The 22,729-nt window shown below is 43.9% G+C and overlaps 1 protein-coding gene across 3 annotated transcripts in view; it reads left to right on the top strand.

Moving 5' to 3' along the window:
- PLD1 (phospholipase D1) overlaps positions 1 to 13,884 on the top strand; it is a 133,200-nt gene extending 119,316 nt beyond the window's left edge. For all 3 annotated transcript variants that reach the window (XM_019503303.1, XM_019503302.1, XM_019503304.1), the window contains 6 exons: positions 4,081 to 4,194; positions 6,821 to 6,870; positions 7,942 to 8,079; positions 11,026 to 11,179; positions 12,834 to 12,951; positions 13,377 to 13,884. In XM_019503303.1, coding sequence (XP_019358848.1) covers positions 4,081 to 4,194; positions 6,821 to 6,870; positions 7,942 to 8,079; positions 11,026 to 11,179; positions 12,834 to 12,951; positions 13,377 to 13,601 — 799 coding nt within the window. In that variant the 3' untranslated portion in view covers positions 13,602 to 13,884. The remainder of the gene's footprint in view (positions 1 to 4,080; positions 4,195 to 6,820; positions 6,871 to 7,941; positions 8,080 to 11,025; positions 11,180 to 12,833; positions 12,952 to 13,376) is intronic.
- The last annotated feature ends 8,845 nt before the right edge of the window (positions 13,885 to 22,729 follow it).

Genomic DNA, 22,729 nt, shown 5'->3' with positions numbered 1-22,729 from the left:
AACCAGCAGCATGTCCTCCCCACCTGCACACCCTGCTGCCTGCCCTTCTGCCGCAGTGTGGAGTAGGAGCGAGTTAAAGGCAACCCTCTTATAATTAGAGTCTAGATATGGAAAATTTTAACAAATGTATACATTTTCTATGTATAGAATCTAATTATTAGGGGATTGTCTTAAATTCAGGATCATCTTAGATTTGAGTAAATACAGTATCAACAAAGTCTTGTTAGACTACAGAGATACTCCATTGTGGATTTCCTACTTGGATCTAGCCTATCTGCATTGGTGAGGCCCTGATTGTAACAGCCTGCCATACCACATTCTGCTGGATTGATGCATGCTTGTAACTTAAACAGCTACAAAAAAGGCAGGCATGACTTAACCACAAATTCTCCAATGACCCATTTTCCAATACTGAGCCTCTTTGTTACTTCAGTCTTGTGCTGGTATAACTCCATTGATTTCAACAGCCTCACCCTGTCCAAAACTGGTGGGTCAAATGAGGCCCCAAACACCCATGTGGCCTTGGCTGATCCTTTATAGCAGGGTCAGGCTCTGGGGCCCTCTGCCACCTCTGCCTGGCCCTACATGCTATCCAGCCCACGTGGCACCCCACAGGACCTGAAATTTGGCATCAGGGAAGCAGTGCAACTGTTCCCCCACCACCAAATTTTCAGACCTCTGGAGGGCCCGACAGGCCAGAGGACATGGTGTCAGAGGCCAGATCTGGTTGAGGACACTGGAGTGGAGGGTCACACCCAGGCTGAGACCCACATTGCATTGCCATAAAGTGGCTGGCATTGGCTAAGTTGAAGAATACAGTTATCAGACCTGATTTTTCCATATGGAATTGACACATTCTGAATTTCATAGGAAAAGCAGACTGACGTGGACATTTATGGAGTTTTCTGAATGCCTCTTTATTGTGTAGCAAAACATGCTTTCTGCAAATATAAGTTATATAATCCTTTGTGCCATGGGCTTACTTGTAATAGGTTTTACAATAAGCGAGTCATATTTTGTATGAAAACTAGTATCTTAATATTTTTCCCCTCAAAATGCAATATAGGTTCACAAATATCAAGAATTACTGGGGTTTTTTATTTCAAAATCTCTGCCGTTATAACTGTTTGATGTGTGAAGATATTTTAACCACTTCTGAAATTATTTTGGAAGCAACATGAAGTTAACATTTTGACTGTGATAGAAACCATTAAATACCTGCTCTCTTAATCTAGGGTAAACACAGTTTCCTCAATATCTTCAATATATCTTTTTCACTTCCCTGTATTTACTATAGGACACCTTGTATAATATAAACACTGAGGTTATTGAATGGTTTGTGCTTATTTAAGCCATGATTCAGCAAGGCACTTAAAGTACATAATGAACTTTAAATACCTAAATAAGTCCGTTAACAATCCAGATCAACTGGAAGTTATGCAAGGGCCAACTCAAGCTCTTCCGTTAACAGAGGAAACTGTTGTGTTGATACATGTACTTCAAAGCAAGTGTGAACCCCTTCTCTGGTATTTGTGCCTCTCCTCTAAAGGTGCAGACCTGTTAAGTTTTCCCAGGAAGGAAGGAAGGTTGTTAGCAACATTTGTAAACTGGTCCCCTGGATACTGTTTTTGGTTTTGAAATGGTTTTTCCCACATCAAACTGTTTGCCACCTGGTGATAAGTCCCTTACGTAGAGCTCCCTTCACAGAGATAACATATATGAAAATAACTAAAAAAAATTAAGGTAACAATAGCAAAATAATTCCGGCTTTGATAACAGTTCAGCTTATCAGAAATCACCCACTATAATGTTCAGGGCAGGAAAAATACGCCCTCTAATAATATTGGGAAAGGCAGAGAACATTTGAATTGTAATCAATTCAACTTCATTTTTTTGGCAACCTACTGTTGTTTTGGATTATAGAGACACCTCTAGAAATAAATCACAGCAGAAATTGGCTGGCCTTGAAAATAGGCATCTTTGTGTCAGCAAAGAAAGGGCAAACATTTGTTTAAAATAAACAGTTGATTTAGCAAGTCATTAGTAATATAGGGTCAGATCATAGTTAAGGGTACTTCGAAATGAAGCTGTCTTTGTAAGTTATGATGTATGAGGCCAACTATTTGCCTTTCTAAATATTCAGGGAAGACCTGTATCTCAAGGCCTTTCAAAGTGGTCTGATTATTCCATCCACTTCTTCTCCCTGGTGTTTTCTGCTGCTTGGAAACCACAGGTGGCAGGATAAATTCTGAAACTGTAGATCTTATTTTGCTGTTAGGTTTATAATAACTTTACAGGGATGATGTGTGTTGTTTGCCATGTTCAGTAAGGCTGTGCTGTCAGTTTAAATCAAGGCCCTGCAATTCACTTATTACAGTAGACACAGCATTCACGATAATTACCCCATCTTTGCCTTTCTAACACTTCAGTCCTAACTGCTTTTTATTTTACACCTGTTCTTGTGATTTTCAGTTCTTAGTGAGTTGCACATTCTGTGCATAGGTGTTTAAGCACATGTTCTAGCACTGAGTGTGACCACTGAAGACTGAAGCAGGAAATACTTTTGACCCTTAACGTCCTTAAAAATGTAATAAGAGTTTAGTGCAAAAAAACTTTATGAGAGAGTCCATACAGTCCATACACTGGTAACTAGTTAATACAATAGGGCTAAGTGCAGACAGTCAGTAAGCCCAAACCTGAATTGATTTAATCTTTGCAGGTTAGTCTAACCTGCATAGATTGAACCAATTTGCAAGTGGATAGACATTCACTTTTGATTCAGAAAATGCAGGCACATACCTGCAGTGGCTCAGGCTAAAAGTTGAGGGTCTCAAGAGCAGCCCTCCATTCCCTTCTACAGTGCTGAGCTGGGGGGATGGGGCATGGCCAGGCCCTGGCAGGCCACTATGATTAGAGAGGGGCTTAAACCCCGACTCTGGCTTCCACAGTCTCCAGGTGGGCTGTGCATGGAGGAAGAGGAGGAAGAAGCTCTTGACAGGCTCTTCCCCACTTGCCTTTCAGAGGGTGAGGAGCTCTGTGCCTCTGCCACACAGACCCTGGCTGCATTCTACCATCCCCTTCTCAGCCAGCTGGAGCAGTGATGGAGCTCTGGCTAGGGAGGAGAGGGGCATAGCCAGCCCTGCTCTTTGGGGCAGACAGCCCAGTCTAGGGCTGAAAAGCATGCTGGGATCCTAGGGCATGCTGATTAACTTAAACCAGGAAGGGGTCTGGGACAGAAGTTCCATAAACCAGTTGACCTCAGTCAGTTAAGTCTGATACTACATTCAACCAGGCTTATCTTAAACTAGTTTCGGCCATTTTAAAACTGGTTATGTGCACTGAACTTTTGTTCTGTTACAGCAGGGATGGGGAACGTCCAGCCCATGGGCCAGATCCAGTTGGCCGGGGACTTCATTTCCCAGCTGCCCCTGCCCGCATGGCTTGTGCCAGTCTCCATAGAGACCCCACCATCAGCTGTGCTGGCAGCACACATGGCAGAGCAGCACAGGGGGCTGCTCCAGAGTTGCTGGGAATGTGAGACAGCAGCAGCTTGCTCCGGAGCCAGGGCAAAGCTGCGATCTGTAGCCTACGCACTCTGGGCAGAGGCACACATGCAGGGGATCGCGGCTCTACCCTGGCTCCTTGCAGCAGTGACAGCCTGTCTGAAGCCAGGGCAGAGCCACGATCCCCTGCATGCATGCCCCTGCCTGGAGTGTGCAGGCTACAGCTTGCGGCTCTGGAGCAAGCTGCCCCATCCCACATTCCCAGCAGCTCCGGAGAAGCCCCCTGTGCTACTCTGCTGCGCGCGCTGCTGGCGCGGCTGAGGTCTCCATTGAGACCGGCACAAGCCATGCGGGCAGTGGCGGCTGGGAAATGGAGTCCCTGGCGAACCGGCTGTCCAGAGGTTCCCCATCCCTGTGTGACAGGTTTAAACCAGTTTCTGATGATTTAAACCAGTTTATGTGTAATTTCTGTCCTTAGCCTAGAAACTTAGCCTTAGGAAGAACTGGAGCTAGTAAGTTATGGTGAAAAGAAGTTGCCTTTGCAGCCCCAGGAGAATTATCGTTGTGTTTGTTGCAGGGAGAACAAGCGGTTCCGAGTATATGTGGTGATCCCGCTGCTGCCTGGATTCGAAGGAGATATTTTAACTGGAGGAGGGAATGCACTGCAGGCCATAATGCACTTCAACTACAGGTAATGCACATAGCTCACAGCAGGACAAGGCTGGGTGAGATCTTGACAGTGGTCTGTGTGTTCTGGTGATGCTGATAATTTCTGTATGTATTATGGTAGTGACCACAGACCCCAGTCAGGATCAAGGCTTCCTTGTGCCGGGTGCTGTGTTAACGAATAAATAAAATGTAGAAAAGGATGAGAAAATCATCTGTTTATACAGTTTGCACTAAACTCTCAAAATGGTTTTGTATTGATATTATTAGACTCTAAGGTACTTAGTAAAATGCATGCTGCACCCATTATCCAACCTTAAGAGCCAGTTGAATTGTCACATGTGGCATTTTCTAGAAATGTGGGCAGCCAGTGTATTTAAAATTGGAAAGCAAGGCTTGCTGTCTCCTTGGATCTTTGGAAGTGAGGCAGAATGTTATTGCTGTCTGTTTTCTTACTTGTTATGCATAGCAGCTGGAATTAATAATAGTTTCAGCAGTTTTAATCAATACCTATGTTAGTGGATTATGGCAAAGGAAAAATTTAGTCAATAATAATGCCTTGTGCTGGTAAATATTTAAATATACATGGGCAACCTCACCATGACCTTTCAGCTCTCTTCTGAACAGCATTTCGATTGCATAAAAGAATGAATCAGTATATGATTAGCAGTTTTGTATTAGAAGGCTCCCAAATAAGATTCTATTTTTCCTTCAAGTGCATGGACCCAGGTTTTAATTATGCTTGAAATGTTCACCTTTCCTTCAGCAATTTGGATGCCATCACAATGCATTTCACAATTTATGCGTGGTTTTTCCTTGCTGCTTCTGGTAGCCTTTTAGAAGCCTGACAATGTTTTTGTTTTTGATCTTTCTTGGAGGTTTAATAGAGTTAAAATTATGGGCAACTCTCTTTGTTCAGCAACAAATGAGTGTAGCACCACACACATTTGTTTGAGTTCCAACATCACAATAAATGTTCACTCTATTTGATGTGTATGTCACTTCTCTGGTGCACAACCAGCGGAGGGAGCCTAGAGTTTTATCGTTTCCTCAGCCACATCAGTTCCTGCATTGCTTTAGTCTGGGAGTTTCATTGGGCTTTGTCACCAGAAGCTGACAGGTGTCTTAGATCTGCGGATCAGCTGGAGAGAAATGGTCTCGGCTTTTGAACACAGCCACCTAAATCAGGCCCGTAAATATATGCACACATAACTTTAATTAATTTTTGTGTGCTAGGCAGAAGGTCTTCACTGAAAACCCTCCCATAACTAAGGGGAAGGCATGGTACTTAGTTCATTCATTTTGCCAGAATTAAAAACTAAGGCAGTCCTCAGAGCTTTCCAGCCTGTTGCTCTGTGCTGCCTCAGGGGAGTTTTCCATGGCAGGTACTTTGCTTTGAGGGGAAGCCAGTGGCTCCCTATAATAGAGGACCTTCAGCCTTTAGTGTCCCAAAAGTCCACCTGTCCACCTAGCTCTAGATTGACAATATTCTGCAACTGGGGCTTTACAGAGCAGAAGGATCAAGGCCAGGGGCTGGGGCTGTGGGGCTGAGCCAGGCCAACCCACTCACACTGTTGTGGGCTTGCGCAGAGGGGCTGGGCCACAGGGACAGGGCCCTTCCCATCCAGCTGTGGCTCGGGCTGGGGCCACGGGAACTGTGTGCCTGGATTGCTCCCAGCTCACTGCGCCCAAGCCGAGCCAGGCTGTCACATAGCTGCTGCGGCTGTCTCCCCCTCCTGCTCCCCCACCATGGGGCTGGGGGTGGTTCTGTGCAGCTCTGCCTTAGGGATCAGGGCTGGGAGGGCACAGTGCTGGGCCCCAGTGTGGGGTGGTGGGGCAGAAAACAGCTGCAGGAAGCTCTTGATGGCTTTTTTTTTCACCAGCTATACAGAGTATAGCTGGTGAAAAAAGCCACCAGCAGGTGTTCTCAGTTGTGAGCTCTGTGAGCACACCCTCCACTTCTTAGATTGTGCTTGTCCCCCACTTTCCACTCAGGCTATGGTGTCTGGCCATACCCTGACTCCTGCTGGCGGGGGGGCACTCCAGAGCAGGGTATTCCCACCCCCTTCTCAGCCAGCTGGAGCAGTGATAGGGGTCCAGCTAGGGAGGAGAGGGCTGGGGCCAGCCCTGTTCCGCTGGAGCAGACGGCACAGCCCAGAGCCACGAAACATCTGGGATGCTGCGGGGTTGACTTAACTTAAACCAGGAAGGGGTCTGGGACAGAAGTTCCATAAACCAGTTTGACCTAAATCAGTTAAATCTGATACTACATTCAACCAGGCTTATCTTAAACCAGTTTTGGTCGTTTTGAAAGCGGTTTATGTGCACTGAACTTCCGTTCTGGTACAGGTTTAAACCAGTTTCTGATTACTTAAACCAGTTTATGTGTAACTTGTCCCTAGCCTATGTGTCCTACGCATCTTAACATTTATTTAAGAAATCTATTCTGGAAATATCAGTTAGTCTAATAAAAGGTATCACTGAGGAACCAAGAGTTCTAGTTTTTTGTATGTCAGAATATAAATACACATTTTTATCATACTTACAGTGTAATTCGTACCTAATTTAGGTTGCTACTAACTTCACAAACCTATTGATATGTTGTTGCATCAGAACACTTGTATTTTAATTTTTGCCTTCATTCTTTTCAGGACCATGTGCAGGGGAGATCGCTCTATTCTGGGGCAACTGAAAACAGAAAGTAAGTGCTTTGTTTTCCTCCTGTTCACTGTGTTAAGTGGTAGGGCATGAAATTGTAATTGATGAGCTACAAAGCATAAATTAGCTCATCCAATTGCTGAATTGTATAACTGGCAATAACTCAGAATGCTGCAATGACGTCAAGAAAACCTTCAAGCATCTTCAACGTAAAGGAATCGTGCTAGTCTAACATCTGCATCTCTGCTGAAATAGAAACAGGCAGTAAGATTCAATCTGTGCCCTCCTCCTGGGCAAGAACCCTAGTGTTTATTGCATTCTAGTTTGTCATTGCTGTGGCACCATGGGTCCTATTGTTGGGTAGCGCAGTGCCAAGCTGGGAATTAGGAAATTAGGGGAGATGTGCAGCAGTCCGTGTAGTAGCATAGGGTAGATCAGCTAGGAATTTCTGCATGGGATCTCATCCCATCCCTGGAGCTTACTGAGTCCTGTGTCTGTTTGCTCTGGAATCAGGTTTGTTTTTAGCTCTGTTATTGTTTGGCACCCAGTGGAGATAAAACCACGTGGCTACACAACATCTGTCACACATGCTTTCTCACAACCAATTTGCATATTTTAGTTTCTTGGATATAAATGAAAGGACCACAAAAAACACGTACCAGAAATATGCCTGGCAGACCTTATGTATAACTCATTATTAATCTCTTTGAGTAAATCTAAAGTATGGATCATTGAAAATAGAACACACTTTCCATAGTGTATGGTGCCAGAAAACGTGCTTCAGTTTCTTCCCAAGCTCAGCTAGAGAAAACAGCTGCCTAAGCCAGAGATGCTCAAACATTAGCTTCAGTTGGCACAGCGATAGGCAGATTTTGGTCTTAATTGAGGGGTAGTCATGGATAGTCACTTAAGCTGTCTGAAGGGGTCAGAGGGACACAGAAAAGCCATAACAAAGCCACATCTCTTTTTAAGAACTGTGTAAACTACCTTATTGTTTAAAAATATTTTGAAAAGGAACTGTGTTGTCTGTCCTTGGCTTCATATTATTAACAACTGTTTCTCTTTGCCCACCTGCTCTTTCTCCCTCCGCCCCCATGCCCCTTTTATTCTGCAGTTGGGGGGGATAAGTGGATAAACTACATATCGTTCTGTGGGCTTCGAACATATGCTGAATTAGAAGGAAAACTTGTCACCGAATTGATCTATGTTCACAGCAAACTGCTAATAGCCGATGACAACACTGTCATAATTGGTGAGTAAGATAGGAGTAATTGCACTCCTCAATTAATCAGCCTTAAACCATGCTCTAAGATTTTCTGCTGTGTTTAAAATTCAGGTGGTTCTTTACTTGCTGTGACAGCTTATCTTCCATTTTATTTGCTAACTCCTCCCTTTCCACCCCCACTCTCCCACCTAGTGATTCATTGGAATGGGAACCAAGTAAATTTGTTAATCAGTTAACAAAAAGGGAGGAAAGATCCTGAAGTCTGTTGATTAACTTGCAAAGGAATTTTGGTCCTGAAATTCCCTGTGGCAGTTAAGTTTGTTCCTCAGCAGGGACCTCTGTCCATCTGTCCTACATCAAACTCTGCTAAATTTGTGAGACTTGTCATCTGCTCTTTAAAGAACAGAATGTGCTGCAAATCTTGGAAGATTTGAGCAGTATGCACCAGTTATCAACTCCCCTTCCTAGGAACTGGGAAAATATGTTACAACCAGTAATAGATATGATACCATCTGTCTCTGTTACTACATGTATATTGTGAGACCATAATTTTAAACTTAATCCCATTGGCCATGATTTGTACAGCAGAATGCAGCGGCGGAGTTTGAGCTAGATTTACCCATTTCTTGAGGGGGAGAAAAGCCCCTTTCACTCCACTAGATCGGTGTAGAGTCTTGGCCCTGAAGTAATTTAAATCAGATCACATAAATCTTCCGTCTTTTACTAAAGATTTCCATGGAGAGGAACAGTTAGGTCTTTAAAAAAAAAATCAAAACAATATTAGCTTCCTTCAGAGTCATAGTTTGGGATGCAACCTTAGCTTGAGACCAGCGCAGGGTGGGTTCCACTTCTTAGCCATCCTTTTGAGAATCCCACTGTTTCTCATATAAAGAAGAGCTAAGGCAGCTTACTGTGAATGTTTATAATACAGGACTAATTCTGTTGGACCCGCATTAGTGCTCTCTGGCCTGGTGTCTTACCCAGTGTATATATGCAAGTCGCAAAATCCCGTGGCAGAGGTGTGTGAGGAGGAGGACCTTTCTGCATTTTAGTCCTGATAGCTGAGTGGTTAGGCCATTCGCCTAGGAAGAGGAGAGCCAGTTCCTAGGCCCCATCACCCAAAGGAGTTTGAACCTACTTCTCTCCAACTATGCCACAGTTTAGTCCCCTTTCCAAGCCAGTTCAAGATGGCTCATTGAGCAGCAAAGAGCAGGAGATATCTGGGGCTAGGAGGACCGGCACAAGCTAGAGAGCATGTTGCTTACTGAGCTGACAGGAGCAGGTGTCAGGGTTCAAGCCAGAACCCTTCTCCTAATGAGACAGTAAGCTTCACACTGCATTGCACTGTATCCAAGGACTACTAAATGCAAGATACAGTGGTTCAACTTCAAAAGGATCACTGGAAAGGGGCCTGGACAATGCCTAACCCATGGCCAGGTAGTTAGGGGAGGGTTAAAATGACAGTGATTAGCAGATTTGCATAGTTACAGGAGCATACAGACATAACAGCTGATGTGTTCTCCTCAGAAACAGCTCCTTCTCCCCCTGTAAAGTGATTTAAAAAAATCTGCTACTCCCTTCCAGTCCCATTCTGCAGCCAAATACAGTTTTCCTCTGTGCTCAAGTATGAACTGCACTCAGAACATTTTTTTTTTAAAGTGAAATGCTCTATGTGGGAAAGTTCACCTGATGTTTTTGTACAAGATGTTCTTATCCTGCTGCCACTGCAGATGGGAGAGAAAAAGAACAAATGTCCCTCTTGGTCAAAATGGTCAGTAAGTCCCTGCAGGGGGGTTTCATGGCATTAGCAATAATTGGTGATTTGCACACACAACTCTCCGTACACAGAACAGAAAATGTGACTCCTGGGAGTTTTGGAAGCCTTACATACTAGTTGTTAGCCACTGGAGTCCTCCACTTCCCTTCATGCAGCATGACTCAGAAGTTATTGCCTTCTTTCTCAAAAAGGTGTTTTTCTTTTACCTTCTTAATTTTGACAGAAATAGTCATTCTAAGTGGCCTCTGCTGTGAAACTTACTTAACACTGATTCTGCCCTAGTGTCGGGCTCAAATAAAAGTGAATTTTGCCCCCCTAGTTTTTAATACAGTGGCAACAACCCACCAAAAGCCATAAAACAAGCCAATTTGTGTCATTTAACACATTAATACAGAGAGCACTAAATGGCTATCCTTCCATTGGCAAAATAGCTGGGGAATGCTTAGAAAACTTTTATTTTGGATTCAAAATCGACTTACTTGTTTCATGAATTGGAGTTTATGAAACATGATGTTGTGTTTTCCCCTTCGTCCTGCTCTCAGCTCTTTTTGGGTCTCTGACTCTTTTATCAGAAGTGCCTTTGAGGGAAGATCTGTTCTAACAAATCTTCATCTCAGAAAGTCCTGGTCCTTAGCAACCTCAATTGTTTCGCTAACAAAAATAAAATGGATGATGTTCACTTGGCATTTACATTGATCTTCTCCCATTTCAGGAATGAGCAGAAGTAATTAATCCTGCTCTCTCCCAGCTAGTGCACAGGATGAGATTGTTACCCTCCAACTCCTGCTGTATTTTGTCTCATGCACTAGCAGATTGGGGCCCACAGACTGTGGTGGGCTAATTCCTCACAGCTGAACTTGTCAAGTGTGTTTGTAGATACAGGCAAGAAGGTGGCAGTAGGGACCACACAGTGGGATGGTAGAAGGTGGTCAGGCAGAAGAGTGGCAGTGAAAGGAAATACACGGAAGATTGTGAGGTTGGAGAAAAGACATGTAGTGACACTCCTACATGTACACACAAGCATACACAGATCTTTCCTTCTAATCTCGGGACATCATGAAAAGACCAAAACCCTGCAAAGAAGTAGGCAAATCTCATGGGAGATAAGCAAAACTCTCTTCAAGGAAGTTACATTTCTTGGGAAAGTGGGAATTTATCTGCAGTGTTATAGTTGTTGTATTATTTTCCCCTCAAAGGCTCTGCTAACATCAATGACCGCAGCTTGCTGGGAAAGCGTGACAGTGAAATGGCTATTCTTGTGCAAGACACTGAAACCATCCCCTCCATGATGGATGGAGAGGACTACCAAGCTGGAAAATTTGCTCAGTCACTCCGTCTCCGGTGCTTTCGGTATGACTGCTCGACTTCCCTGGGGACTCGAGGTGGTGGGGAGGGAGCGTCTTGTTGAATTCTTGAGTAGCAGATTCACGATCATATGCAGCTGGGCCCCCTCCCAGCAGGTTGTGTGAATGCAGGGATACAGCTCTGCTAATACAGAGGTGTTGCATTCCTTGTTAATCCGCAACAGGGAATATCTGTGCTGTTGTCCAGAAATGGTTTGAATTGTATTAGAAGTACAGCTTTACCCCTACCACAAGGAGGTTCAAGGCTTTTAAAATCAAGGGAACCTATTTACCCAGTGGGCTCAAATTTATCCCAGCCTGGTCTGAATTTAGCCCAGAGTCTTGTTTTAGGCAGAGTTATTTCTGGTTCAGTCCTCTCCTTGCAAACAGCTGTTTGAATTGCATATCTCTCTGCCTGGGCCGTTAAACTAAATAAGGTGGCCATAATAATTTGAGGGAAATCTGGTATGGGGCGGTGCCAGAGGATGACAGTGCACATGCGTGAATGCATGCGCACACGCACACATGCGCACACACCCCCACCCCACGGCTCCCAGGAGCAGGGCCACGCGCGCGCGCAACTGCACGGCCCTCCCCCCAACTCCGCTGCTCAAGTGGCTCCACTTGCAGCCCAGCTGGGCTCCCTGGAGAAAATTGAAGCAAAAGTCCAAGATTGGCACGAGTCTGCCCGCATGTGCCCAGCTCCTGGGTCAGTAGCTCGGCACGTGCAGGTGGGTTTGTGCCAATTCGGGACTTTTGCTTCAGTTTTCTCCAAGACTGAGACAGCCTCCAAAATCCAGGACTCTCCTGGCCAATCCAGGACATAGGGTCATCCTAAAACAAAGGGAAGTCACAGACAAGACAGTAAGACATGCTAACTCTGCACCATATCAGTTGTAGGGGGGCAGGTTTTTCTATTGCAATGGGAACTAGCTATTTTCTTGTTAGGATCTTTCTTCCATTTTCCATCCAAACAGATTTTAAACAGAATGAAGGGGACAGTAAGGCAGTTTTAAGTCTGACAGGCCACTCTGTGTATGAAACAACATCAAGTGATAAGGGTACTTAGGAAATTTGCTTTGGGAAACTTTATCTTTCTTCTTTGTATTTATGTATTGATTTTCTTTTCCTCAGGAGAAGCAATGTTCCAAGGGGTTAGAGCAATGGACTTGGAGATGGGGCTGCACCACGGACAGCCTGATCTTACGAGACGCTGACTCTGCTATCTGGGATACTGCACATACTCAGCTCCTGTAGCCAGTACAGGGTGGCCTTCTAGCAGGATGATTTCAGTCCCTTCATGTTATTGGCTTTGGGAAAGCTTGCTGGCAATTAAAAAGGCAGCCTTCTTTTCTCTGATAGACAATATGACAGGATCTCACTTAAGCTTGAACCATGTCAAGCACAGCGCAGCTGAGCACTGCAGTACACATGCAAATACAGATAATACTGTGGGTCTGTTATTAATTTCAACTTTTGGATGCTTTTCTAGGGTCACTTAATTTACTAAATGCACGTGGCATTTTCTTACCGTTGTGTTTTATTTTCCTTCAGAGAAAAAGCTGGTGATGAGAATCACATTCCTGTTCAGGGAGATCATCCCTGGGCAGTTCTGTGTTACCTTCAAATGGCATCAACTCTTCTTTGTTTTCTCTTTTCAGGGTTGTTCTTGGTTGTTCAACAAATCAAAATGTTGATCTCCTTGATCCTGTTTGCGACAAATTCTTCAAGGAGGTGTGGGTTTCCACAGCTGCTCGCAATGCTACTATCTTCGACAAGGTGAAGTACATGGCTCCTTTGGCCTCTTCCCTTCCAGCTTCCTTGCTGCCAAGAGATGTAAACAAGAGCAGCAGCAATCTGACTTTGAGTTGCTTTTGATTTACACCTGCTTGTGCGAGAGATTCAGGGTCTGAATTAAATCTTCTGTTTGGCCATATACAGAGCAAGGTTCTCTAATAAAAGCAAACTTTTTGGATAGTTTCGAGCAACAATCAGGACATACCCTAGGGATTTCAATATGCAAGCTCTAGTCTGGGTGCCTCTTTCTTTCACATTGACCTCCGCACAAACTTCTAGGCTCCCCCAGCTTCAGTAGCTGATTCACTTATACTTGATTACAGCTCGTTGTTTTTTTCCCCACCCCCATCCCCATGAAGTGCAGGTAGTGGCACTTATGTGGCCCCTCTTCTTTCCACTTTCATCAGGTTTTCCGATGCCTTCCCAGTGATGAGGTGAACAATTTAGTCCAGCTCCGTGACTTCATCAACAGGCCAATATTAGCAAATGAAGATCCCGTGAAAGCAGCAGAAGAATTGAAAAAGATTCATGGATTTCTAGTCCAATTCCCTTTTCGTTTCCTGGAGGAAGAAAACTTGCTTCCTTCTGTTGGAACAAAAGAATCCATGGTGCCCATGGAGGTTTGGACTTAAGAAGATTTAGACTGCTTTAGAGTTGAAAGCCTGTTCTCGGAGACGAGTTTGCACACAGTCTGATTTCAAGAAGCTTTTTTTGCTGAGGTGGCCACAGAGAAGGTCTCCACCAAGCTAATGTGCCTTTCGTAAGGATTTTGGTGGAACAGTTTCAGACAAAATTACACTATTATGGGAGGAAAAGAAGAGTTGGAAACTCTGATTGATATACTCTGTCCACTGAAAAGAAGTTACTACTTAGCATATTCTAAGCACCTTACAGATGCAGGCCACTTGTTATGAAAGAAAAGAAATAGTAATATATAATGCTACTGCCAGTGCGCTCAGACATGTACCATAATCGTGATGTGGCTACGCAGGAGTTGTAGGCTCTTTGTATTTTCTGATTTTTTGAGACACAGTTTATTAGCTAGCTGGAGTAATCCTCTTAATCATCCCTGTTTTGTATTCCATCAAGACAATGCATACACATCCATAATCATTGGGAAATGTTGCCTGATTCTGCTTTGGGCATTCCTAAGATCTTTGCTGGCTGAGTTTAAATGTTACATTTCTTATATACAAAAAGACTGACAATTTTCTGGTCATAATCAGTATTTTAGCCTTTTCCCCCACCCTGAGGGAGTACATCTTTACTATGGTTAAAGCAGTCAACATTCCTGATGCACACAGTGTGACACCGTAGATCTTAGCAATGGGCAACCCCAGCTGAGCTTGAAGGGCTGGCAATCCCCAAGGGCTGGCAGTCTCCTGAATTATGTTCCTTGGGGTTTACAGGCCTTAAGTGGATGAAACTTTTTTTTCATATCATTTAAGATGTTTTTATTACATTTTATTCCCCAAGGGAGAATTGACTTTTTAACCAGAACCTCGGGCTGTGAACAGACGCAGCATTTCTCCCGGGGCAAAGTCTTTTGCCCTAGGATCCTACAGAGGTACACATGCAGTGCCCTAGTCTGAGTCCCTCTGAAGTATGTGGCATAAAATGTGCTAACACTTCTTTTGCCTGGGACACTGTGCTGTGCATCTGTAAGGTGATTGCGGGCCATTCCAGAGACAAGCCTGCCAGGCTGTGTGCTCTTGCTGACCACCCGCTGGCAGAGGAGCAGCAACACAGCTTAGAGCACCACGCAAATCACTGCTACGACTGTTCTTAGCCGAGCCACGTCCTAGGACAATCAAGCCTGCGTCAAAGAGAGATGTATTTACAGCCCTACCTTTTTCTAGTTAATGAAAGCTTGGTGCTATGTATGAGGGAAAATACAATCCCAAAAGCTAGTCTGGCTAAATTGGGCTCCTCTTTTAGATCACAATGCTGTCTATTAACACTGCATTCAATCCATGGAGGGTTCCTCCTCCTTCCTTGCCCTCCAGTAAACCTCCAGTGAATGCATCCAATATTTGTTGAGAAAAACCTGAAATTTCAAGTGAACCATGTTCGAGGTGGATAGAAGTTACTCATATTGAGTTCACATGTCCATCTATATACTGCCTCGGGGACCTACTCCACCCTGGATCATCATTAGGGACCTACCAAAATCACAGTTTTGTGGGTTTGGTAGAAAATGCAAAATTGGGGGTTGTCCATGAAAAACAGCAGGCTCTGCACTTTTGGCAGGCTCACTAAAAAACCCCTAAAATTTAAGCAGAGAAAAGGGCAGGAAGTCCCTCAGCCATGGAGCACAAAGGGAGAGAAGGGGGTGAGAGGGAGCAAATGAGAGACTGAGCCTGTCACGTAGGCTTACTACAGGTGCCAGTCTGGGGCCAGTCAGGGAAACAACAGGGTTTTGGTGCTGTCTTTTAAGCAGCCAAAGGCATGCTGCTTCAGTAACTTGCTGCCTGAGGAGCACTGTATCATGGTTTGGGGCCACCTGCCAATCTGCAGTGAGGGGCAGGGCCACTGGGGCCCCTCAGCCAATAAGAAGTGGGGGGGGACCCTGCCACAATAAGCCTGCGAAAATGGTGGCTGGCACCACAATCAGCCCATGAAATCGCCCATCTGTCACTTCAATTTGGGTAGGTCTGTAATCGTCATGGTAATTAGCTGTCTCAGCCATGCAGAAGAATGATTCCATGTTATCTCAAGTACATCCTAAAACTCATTTGGCATAGTTAAACTTTTCTTTTGCTTTCAATTTTACTGTAAGCATTAATACATATCATAAGACATACCAAATCCTGGAGTCTTCTGTGGGGAGAGGTTAAATCTGACCTCCCTGAGCACGTCTACACGAGATGTTTTATTGCAAAGCTGACTAACTAGCTCTGCAGTAAAGCATCACCGTCTACACATGTGGCGCTGTTAGGCCAGAGTAAATGAATTAACTCTGCTCTAGGATAGTAGTACCCGACACAAGTCCTATGCTACAGCAGAGTTATTTACTCTGCTGCAACTAATATGTGTAGATGCTGGTGGGGCTGACTGGAGCATGAAGGTGCTACAGTTGGGGGCTGCCTGCTTGCTTGCCCCACACTGTAGCACCCATGAACAACGCGTGTCCCCGGATGCTGGGGGGGCATGGCGACCGCCCGCCAGCGGTGGCAACGGCGATGGTTGGGGCATGGCAGCAGTGAGCAGAGAGTTCCCACAGGGGTGGTGGCAGCAGGGAGGTGGGGGGTGGTGAGTGCCAACCAGTGGTTGGCAACCACCCGCAGATGCTGCCAGCAGTGTTGGCAGTAGCCAACGGCAATCGGGAACCACCCACAGGTGCCGCTGGCAGCGTCAGCAGCGAGGGGTGGAGGGTGGTGAGTGGCAGCCCTTCTGTCAGAGGGTCCACCACCAATCTCAGGGGGTGCACATGCACGCACGTGCATATCTACCCACATCTCAGTAGGTAGGTGCCCCACCTTTGTGCCCTAGCCAGCCCCTCTGCAGCATGTTGGGCCATGTCAGACGCCCACAAACTGTGCCGGAGTTTATTGCTCCACCTTAATTTCACATGTAGACCCACCCTCTGAAGACACAATTTTTCAGTCAGTGGGAGTGCACTTCTTCCGTCAGGGTCCAAGCATAACCTTTAATTCTAGTCCTATAAAATCCTTCCCTTACTTTGTTCAAAAGACATATGTCCATTACTATGGTTCCCTTTGGTAAAGCATCCATAATGTTATTTGTCTACTTTGAATGTTGACAGGTTCTAATGTAGTCTTACTGTTTTTTAGTTCTAGATAAACTTGTGGCACCATTTGACAGATCCACCTCAGACGCAGCTGGCACCATGTCCTACATTTAAGCTGGTTGATTTATATATCTTAAGAAATGTAATTAGGCATGGAGTAATTTTGCACACTACATCACCTTAATAAGTAGCAAACACTAACATTCCTCAAGGGCAATGGAAGTTTCAGCTAGTTGCTACAGTTTCTGTTATTTCATGCTCATATTTTATAGATTCAATTAATTAGTGGTAATGTTGGAGATCATACTCATTCTTTATATTCAGTGAGTTAGCAGTCTCTGTCAGAAGTGCAGGTACAGCACTTTATTAAAAAAAAATCTGTAATGGGTCCATAGGAGTATGTTATTTTTACCTGCAGCCTGTAGATAGCTTGGTTCCATCAAAATTTGAGAGCGCTGTTATTTATAATTTCTGCCATACCATGCGAAAGCCAGGCCTCCCTCACCATTTCCTGTGCCAACACAGTGCACTAGCAGATGACCTGCACTGCAAGCAAAACAAAAGTATCTCGGGATGCGGTGACAGGCCAGAAAGGAGCACTGTTCTGAGAAACACTGCCAGCTTGTGACCTAAAAGTCGTGTAGCTGAATTACTGTAGCACTGCACTCAGGCTCTGTGAAAAGGCAGAGTTCACTGAAGCTAGCATATGCAGAATAGGTGTGGCAGGTCTCTGCGCTGCACTGCTTTGAGCTGTACAGCCATACCCATCGCGTTTCAGTTTAGCAATGGCCTAGAGCTTTTGATTTCTTCTGGCATTTTTAGGCACTTTTACGTTAAGCAAAGTTTTTAAAGCAAAGCAATTGTAGCCCATCAAACAATCATATTAAACCACACGTATAGAAGGTCATACTTGAAAAAGGCCAACGCCCAAGATTGTAGTGACCCCCACCCCAGAGTAGCCGAGCATCTCATAATCTTTTGTCTAATTTTATGATATCTCCCAGTTATTTTCCTTTCTGAATAAAGGCACAGTGATAGCAGTGATCTTAAAAAGAAGAAGGAAGTCCAGACAGAAAACTGCCATTTGCATTCACTGGGGTTTGATGCCTTCTGCAACCCAGCCGTGTTTCAGCTAGGTCATTCAAATATGACTCTGGCCTCTTCTTACTGCCTCATGCTCCCATTTAGCAAGGTGCTCAGCACAGACAGACCCCCATGCCCACAGTAAGGCTCCTCTTGAAGACAAGGGTCCCCACACTTTGAGCAGTCAACCTTACTCGGTCACCCAATAGTATGCAGCTCCCTAATATTCAAAAGAGAGTGTATTCTGCTCTGTGGGGCCTGCAAATGTTATTTTTCTCTACATCTATTACTTGTTCACAGTTGCAACAATCATAAAAGGCCTTTTTGTGACTGTCTGATAACTGGACTTTTCTTCTGCACAGTCTGAAGCCACAATGTGGGTGATGTTCAGCACCTTAAAAGGAGTCATCACTGCACATAAACAATCACTACTGTCTAGTCCTTCAGACATCTGTGGCTTTCCCTTTTCGTATAACACACTTACAAATATACTGTCTTACAAACAGCGATATTGTTTTTAAGTGCTAGTAGATCTTGGAACATGCAACCTGGTTTTCGTGGCTTTTAGTTTGTAAAAATGGTAAGAAAAAAGAGAAATTTCTTCCATGCTTAGACTTTATATTCCACTACTCAACCTGTGTTGGTAGTTTTTTAATGATGGGTATTCCTAAGCAGATACCAGTATGAGGCATCACTATTGCTGCTTACCATGTGTTTATATATTTTTAAATAACAGGGTGTTTTAATATAGAGTTTGATATAGAGAGTCTGGATTAGACTTGCTTAGTATAGAAAACAGTGCATGGTTAAAAAAAAAAACTGAATGAATAATTTTCATAATTTTTTCAAGGATTTTATTATTAAAATAATTTGTACAAACAACAGTCCTCCACTGTTGTATGGGACAACTGGGTTTAGCTTTTCGATTTGCCCAGGTGTGCTCATGGGCAAAACAAATTGCACAGCATATGTCAGGGCAGACTCCTGTTTCCACTGAAGGAGTTTCCATGGGCTGTCATCAAAGCAGGGTCCCTAGATTCATAGACTGTAAAGCCAGAAGGGACCTTGGACGATCATCGGATCCACCCCCCTAGTGCTTGGGAAGGATGTGACTGTTGTTACTCAACAGTCCCTCTTTTTTACACCAGTGTAAAAAGTTGAGAAGGGGACCCCTAACATTTCAGCTAAAGGCAGTCTTAGAAACCTTTGTTTAAAAATGTTGGTCTAACAACAGGGTCAAATTTTTATGACATTTTTGTATCAGTAAATGCCCCAGTGTAGATACAGATATTCCAGCATAAGAGTGCTTTTGCCATTAGGGCTTGTTGTGTTCGGGGAACTGGCATCAGCTCTGCCAGCAAAAGTACGTTACACTGGAAGTGTTCTCTGGTGTAGCTGGAGCTATTCTGCCAACCCTTTAATAGCATAGAAAGGTTATGAAGCGGGGTGGCTGGAGGAACAAGGTGAAATGCAAGAGCAAGTACAAACAGGAGGGGCTCTTAAGTTGGAACAAATGTGCATGAACTCTTGGCATCTGACTCAAGAGGGTTGGTAGGGAATGGTATGAGTGACTGCGGGAAGGGTTGGTGAGTATTTTGGTGTGTTGACACCAGACTAGGAGCTGCCAATCTGTGTGTTTCCTTTAGCAGCTTTCAAGCCACTTGTCTTTTTTTTTATATTAACTCCATTCACATTTTAGAGCCTGATCTTGCTGCCTTCCTTACCTTGTCCCACTGATGTCAGTAGGGGTTTGCTTAAGCAAAGACCTCATGGTTGGGTAGAATTGTACTGTCTCTTTATTCCAATGGTTGAGTCATTGGCCTTTCAAGAAGACATGTCTGAAACAATCAAAGCTGGCATGAGTTTGGTATTGTAATAGGAAGGGGGGTGGTATATGCAGTTGTGTTGTTATTACAATAGCATGTATATTTTAAAGCATATGGTGACTCGGATAGGCCAAACAAAAACAAGTTTGGATGAAACTTCAAATGAATGCATTTGTTGTATTTCCTTACTGGTCAGAGTCAAGTCCTTGGCTGATGTAAATTGGCAGAGCTCCACTGACCTCGGTGGAGTCTCTCCATTTCGCACCATCCTAAGATCAGGCCTAAAGTGCATACTGATGTTTGATCGGAGCAGAGCAAGAGCCTGTGCAGAGCTACATGATAGAGGTAATGCAGCACATGCTGGACTAGTCACCAGACCTGATTCTGACTTTACAGCACTGTCAAACCTGGTAGATAATCAGAAGGAGAGGTGCCTCATGCCCATACTGAGCTCTGTGGAAATGGGAACCTAGCAAAATTGAGGCCTAAAACAGGAGTGTTAACTCCGCTGCGACAAATAGAAGTTTCACAATGCAAAACCTATGTAAATTAGATCAGAATTAGCCCTGCACTGCCAGCTCTTGACTGAATGCAATGACCTTTCTTTTGCTTGCTTTTCTTTTGTATTTTCAAGAAGTTGTGGTCAGTCCATTTTAACCTACCAGTACTGTTTTGTAAAATACTGTAGATGTTGTGACTAATTCTTACTTGCCTGACTCTATCCTGAGATGTGGGAAATGAGATAGTGTTTAAAGTCACAGATCAAGAAACAGTCACTTAAGTTTCTTGTACCTGATATAATTGACAAAACAAGAGCTTCCATAATATTTGTTTTTCAGATATTCTACAAGAGTTGCTGTAAATCCAAATCTCTGTACTTCTGTCCTTTAGACTGATAACGTTGTGAACACTGTGAATATTCCTTCTGTGAAGGCTTTTGAATTGACAGTTTTGTATTCCTGTTTCTGCTAATGACTGCTTTTTTCTCTCCATCTATGACTATTTGGTAAATAAATATGTATTAATCAATTGAAAATGTAACTAAATATAATGTGTCAGAAACCTTTGGGCTATGGCTACTACTGATGTCTAAAATGTTTTAGGAATTGTGATAACTTTACCAAATCGTGGACCAAATTGTGCTCTTGTATGGCATCAAGAACATTTAAGGTGAACAGAATAACACAGCTGTATGTTGGGCAGCCCAAGATAAAATGAATATTAGGATAAGGGGACGACTAACTTTTCTGTGGTCAATGGAACCTCCTGTCTACACTCAGCTTAGGCTCCAAATGTATTTGTTTATGAAAAGCTTTTGCATCCTATAGAAATATTTCCATCACTATGAGTTTCAATCAGGTTTCTCAGCTGACATATCATGACCTCCATGAAGGGGGTAGTGTCGTGAAAGATAATGTGGGGGGGTCAAAAAGCATTAAGAATTTTATCTAAAGAAAAGAACATCTTGCATCTCCCACTCTCCACACTACCTTGCCCCTAACGCTGGAATATACTCTGCCAACCTGGAAGACCCACACAAATAATGCAGCCGTATCCATGACATGGATTCAACTCTTCCTTTGAAGGGACACCGGAAAGGTTTGACGTCAAATAAGGAGTTTCCAACCTGAAAAGGCTGAGAAACACTGGGTTAGGGCATCTAATGGAAATGTTTTTATTGTCCTACAGCATTTGCAAACCAGCAGATGATCCAGAGCAGAAAATTTTGGAAGTGAGGCTTATCCTCCACCAAAGAGAAACTGACTTCACCCCTGTTGATTATTCAAGGTGAGAGAAATCACAAAAGTAAGAGAGCACAAAATGGGGAAATGGGACTTTTTAGCAGAAGTGGCATGTTCAAACCATCATGCCAAACCAGAAATTCACTGGGCCTTAGGTTTCACCCCTCACTTCTAAAAAAAATGCCAAGCAGCTCACCCTCTATCCAGGAATTTTACATTGAATCCATTCTGTAGAAAAACACAATACACTGAGATACGGGAGCAAGGAATTTCAGTGAGGTGGTATGCTGGTGTAACTAAAGCAAGCAAATATTGATTGACACCTTAGTCCTTTCTTGCTGTGATTCTTAGTCTCAAAGCTAATTATATGCTTTGCTGCATCAGATTTATATGATCGCCCAAGTGAGAATAACAGTGAAGAACAAGAATAACGCTCTGAGGGCCATCATCTACGTCTCATCATGGACATGCCAGCCAAGAGACCACTGGTTATTACAATAATGAAGTATAATAGTTGCTGTTAAAAAGCCCATATTTATCAGTAGCTACCAGTGAATGACAAGTTATTTCCTGTTCTAACCACAGGAAGCTGCATTATCTCAATGTGAGGTTACACTTGTGTCCAACTACCATGAACGAGACCCAGCCTTGAATTTACTGTTATGGAACTCATTTTCATTTATAATGAAGGGCTTTACATAGCCAGAGTGGTGGAGGGGTAAATGCAGGCCTAGTTCAATGTTACTGGCTTTGCTCACGCACACAGATGAGTGCAGTGAGCAGGGATTCATCCTCATGCTTTGTGCTTGCCTGCTTGGTGGTTTTTTCTTCCGAACTGTAGTTTCTGCTTATATGCCACTATTGACACACCCTGCAGTGAGGAAGAGAAGAGGAGGAATGCTTCCAGGGGTGAAATCCTGGCCCCTGTGAAATGAGTGGCAAAATTCCCATTTGCTTCAGCAAGACTAAGAAATTCACTTATCATCCAGAATGCAAATGAACTCCTAACCCAGTTTTCTTGCCATTTTCCAGTTGGTCTAATAAAAGGTATCCTTTTGGAACCAAAAGTTCTAGTTTTTTGTATAACCCAGTTCAACATTCTTGGAGTCCTCCACTCTTGCAGAGGGAAAATACAGCACGCATATATACTTGAACAACAGCAGCAATCTCTAATACAGTTAATAGACTATTTTCTTCACCAGCATGATATTCTCCAGCCTTCTTATACACAGAGAAATCACACTGCTCCCCGCAACAAGTAAATGGTTCTGTAGTTAGTTTGCAAGTCAGATAGTGAGCGGCAGCAGCAGATTTTTCCTAACGGCTCTCAGGCTGTGTGAGTGTCTACCTTCCAGCAG

Source organism: Gavialis gangeticus, unplaced genomic scaffold, assembly GCF_001723915.1.
Source record: "Gavialis gangeticus isolate Ggan-Ray unplaced genomic scaffold, GavGan_comp1, whole genome shotgun sequence".
Taxonomy (NCBI): domain Eukaryota; kingdom Metazoa; phylum Chordata; order Crocodylia; family Gavialidae; genus Gavialis; species Gavialis gangeticus.
The sequence above is the reverse complement of the archived record's forward strand: the minus strand, read 5'-3'. Positions and strand labels throughout refer to the sequence as shown.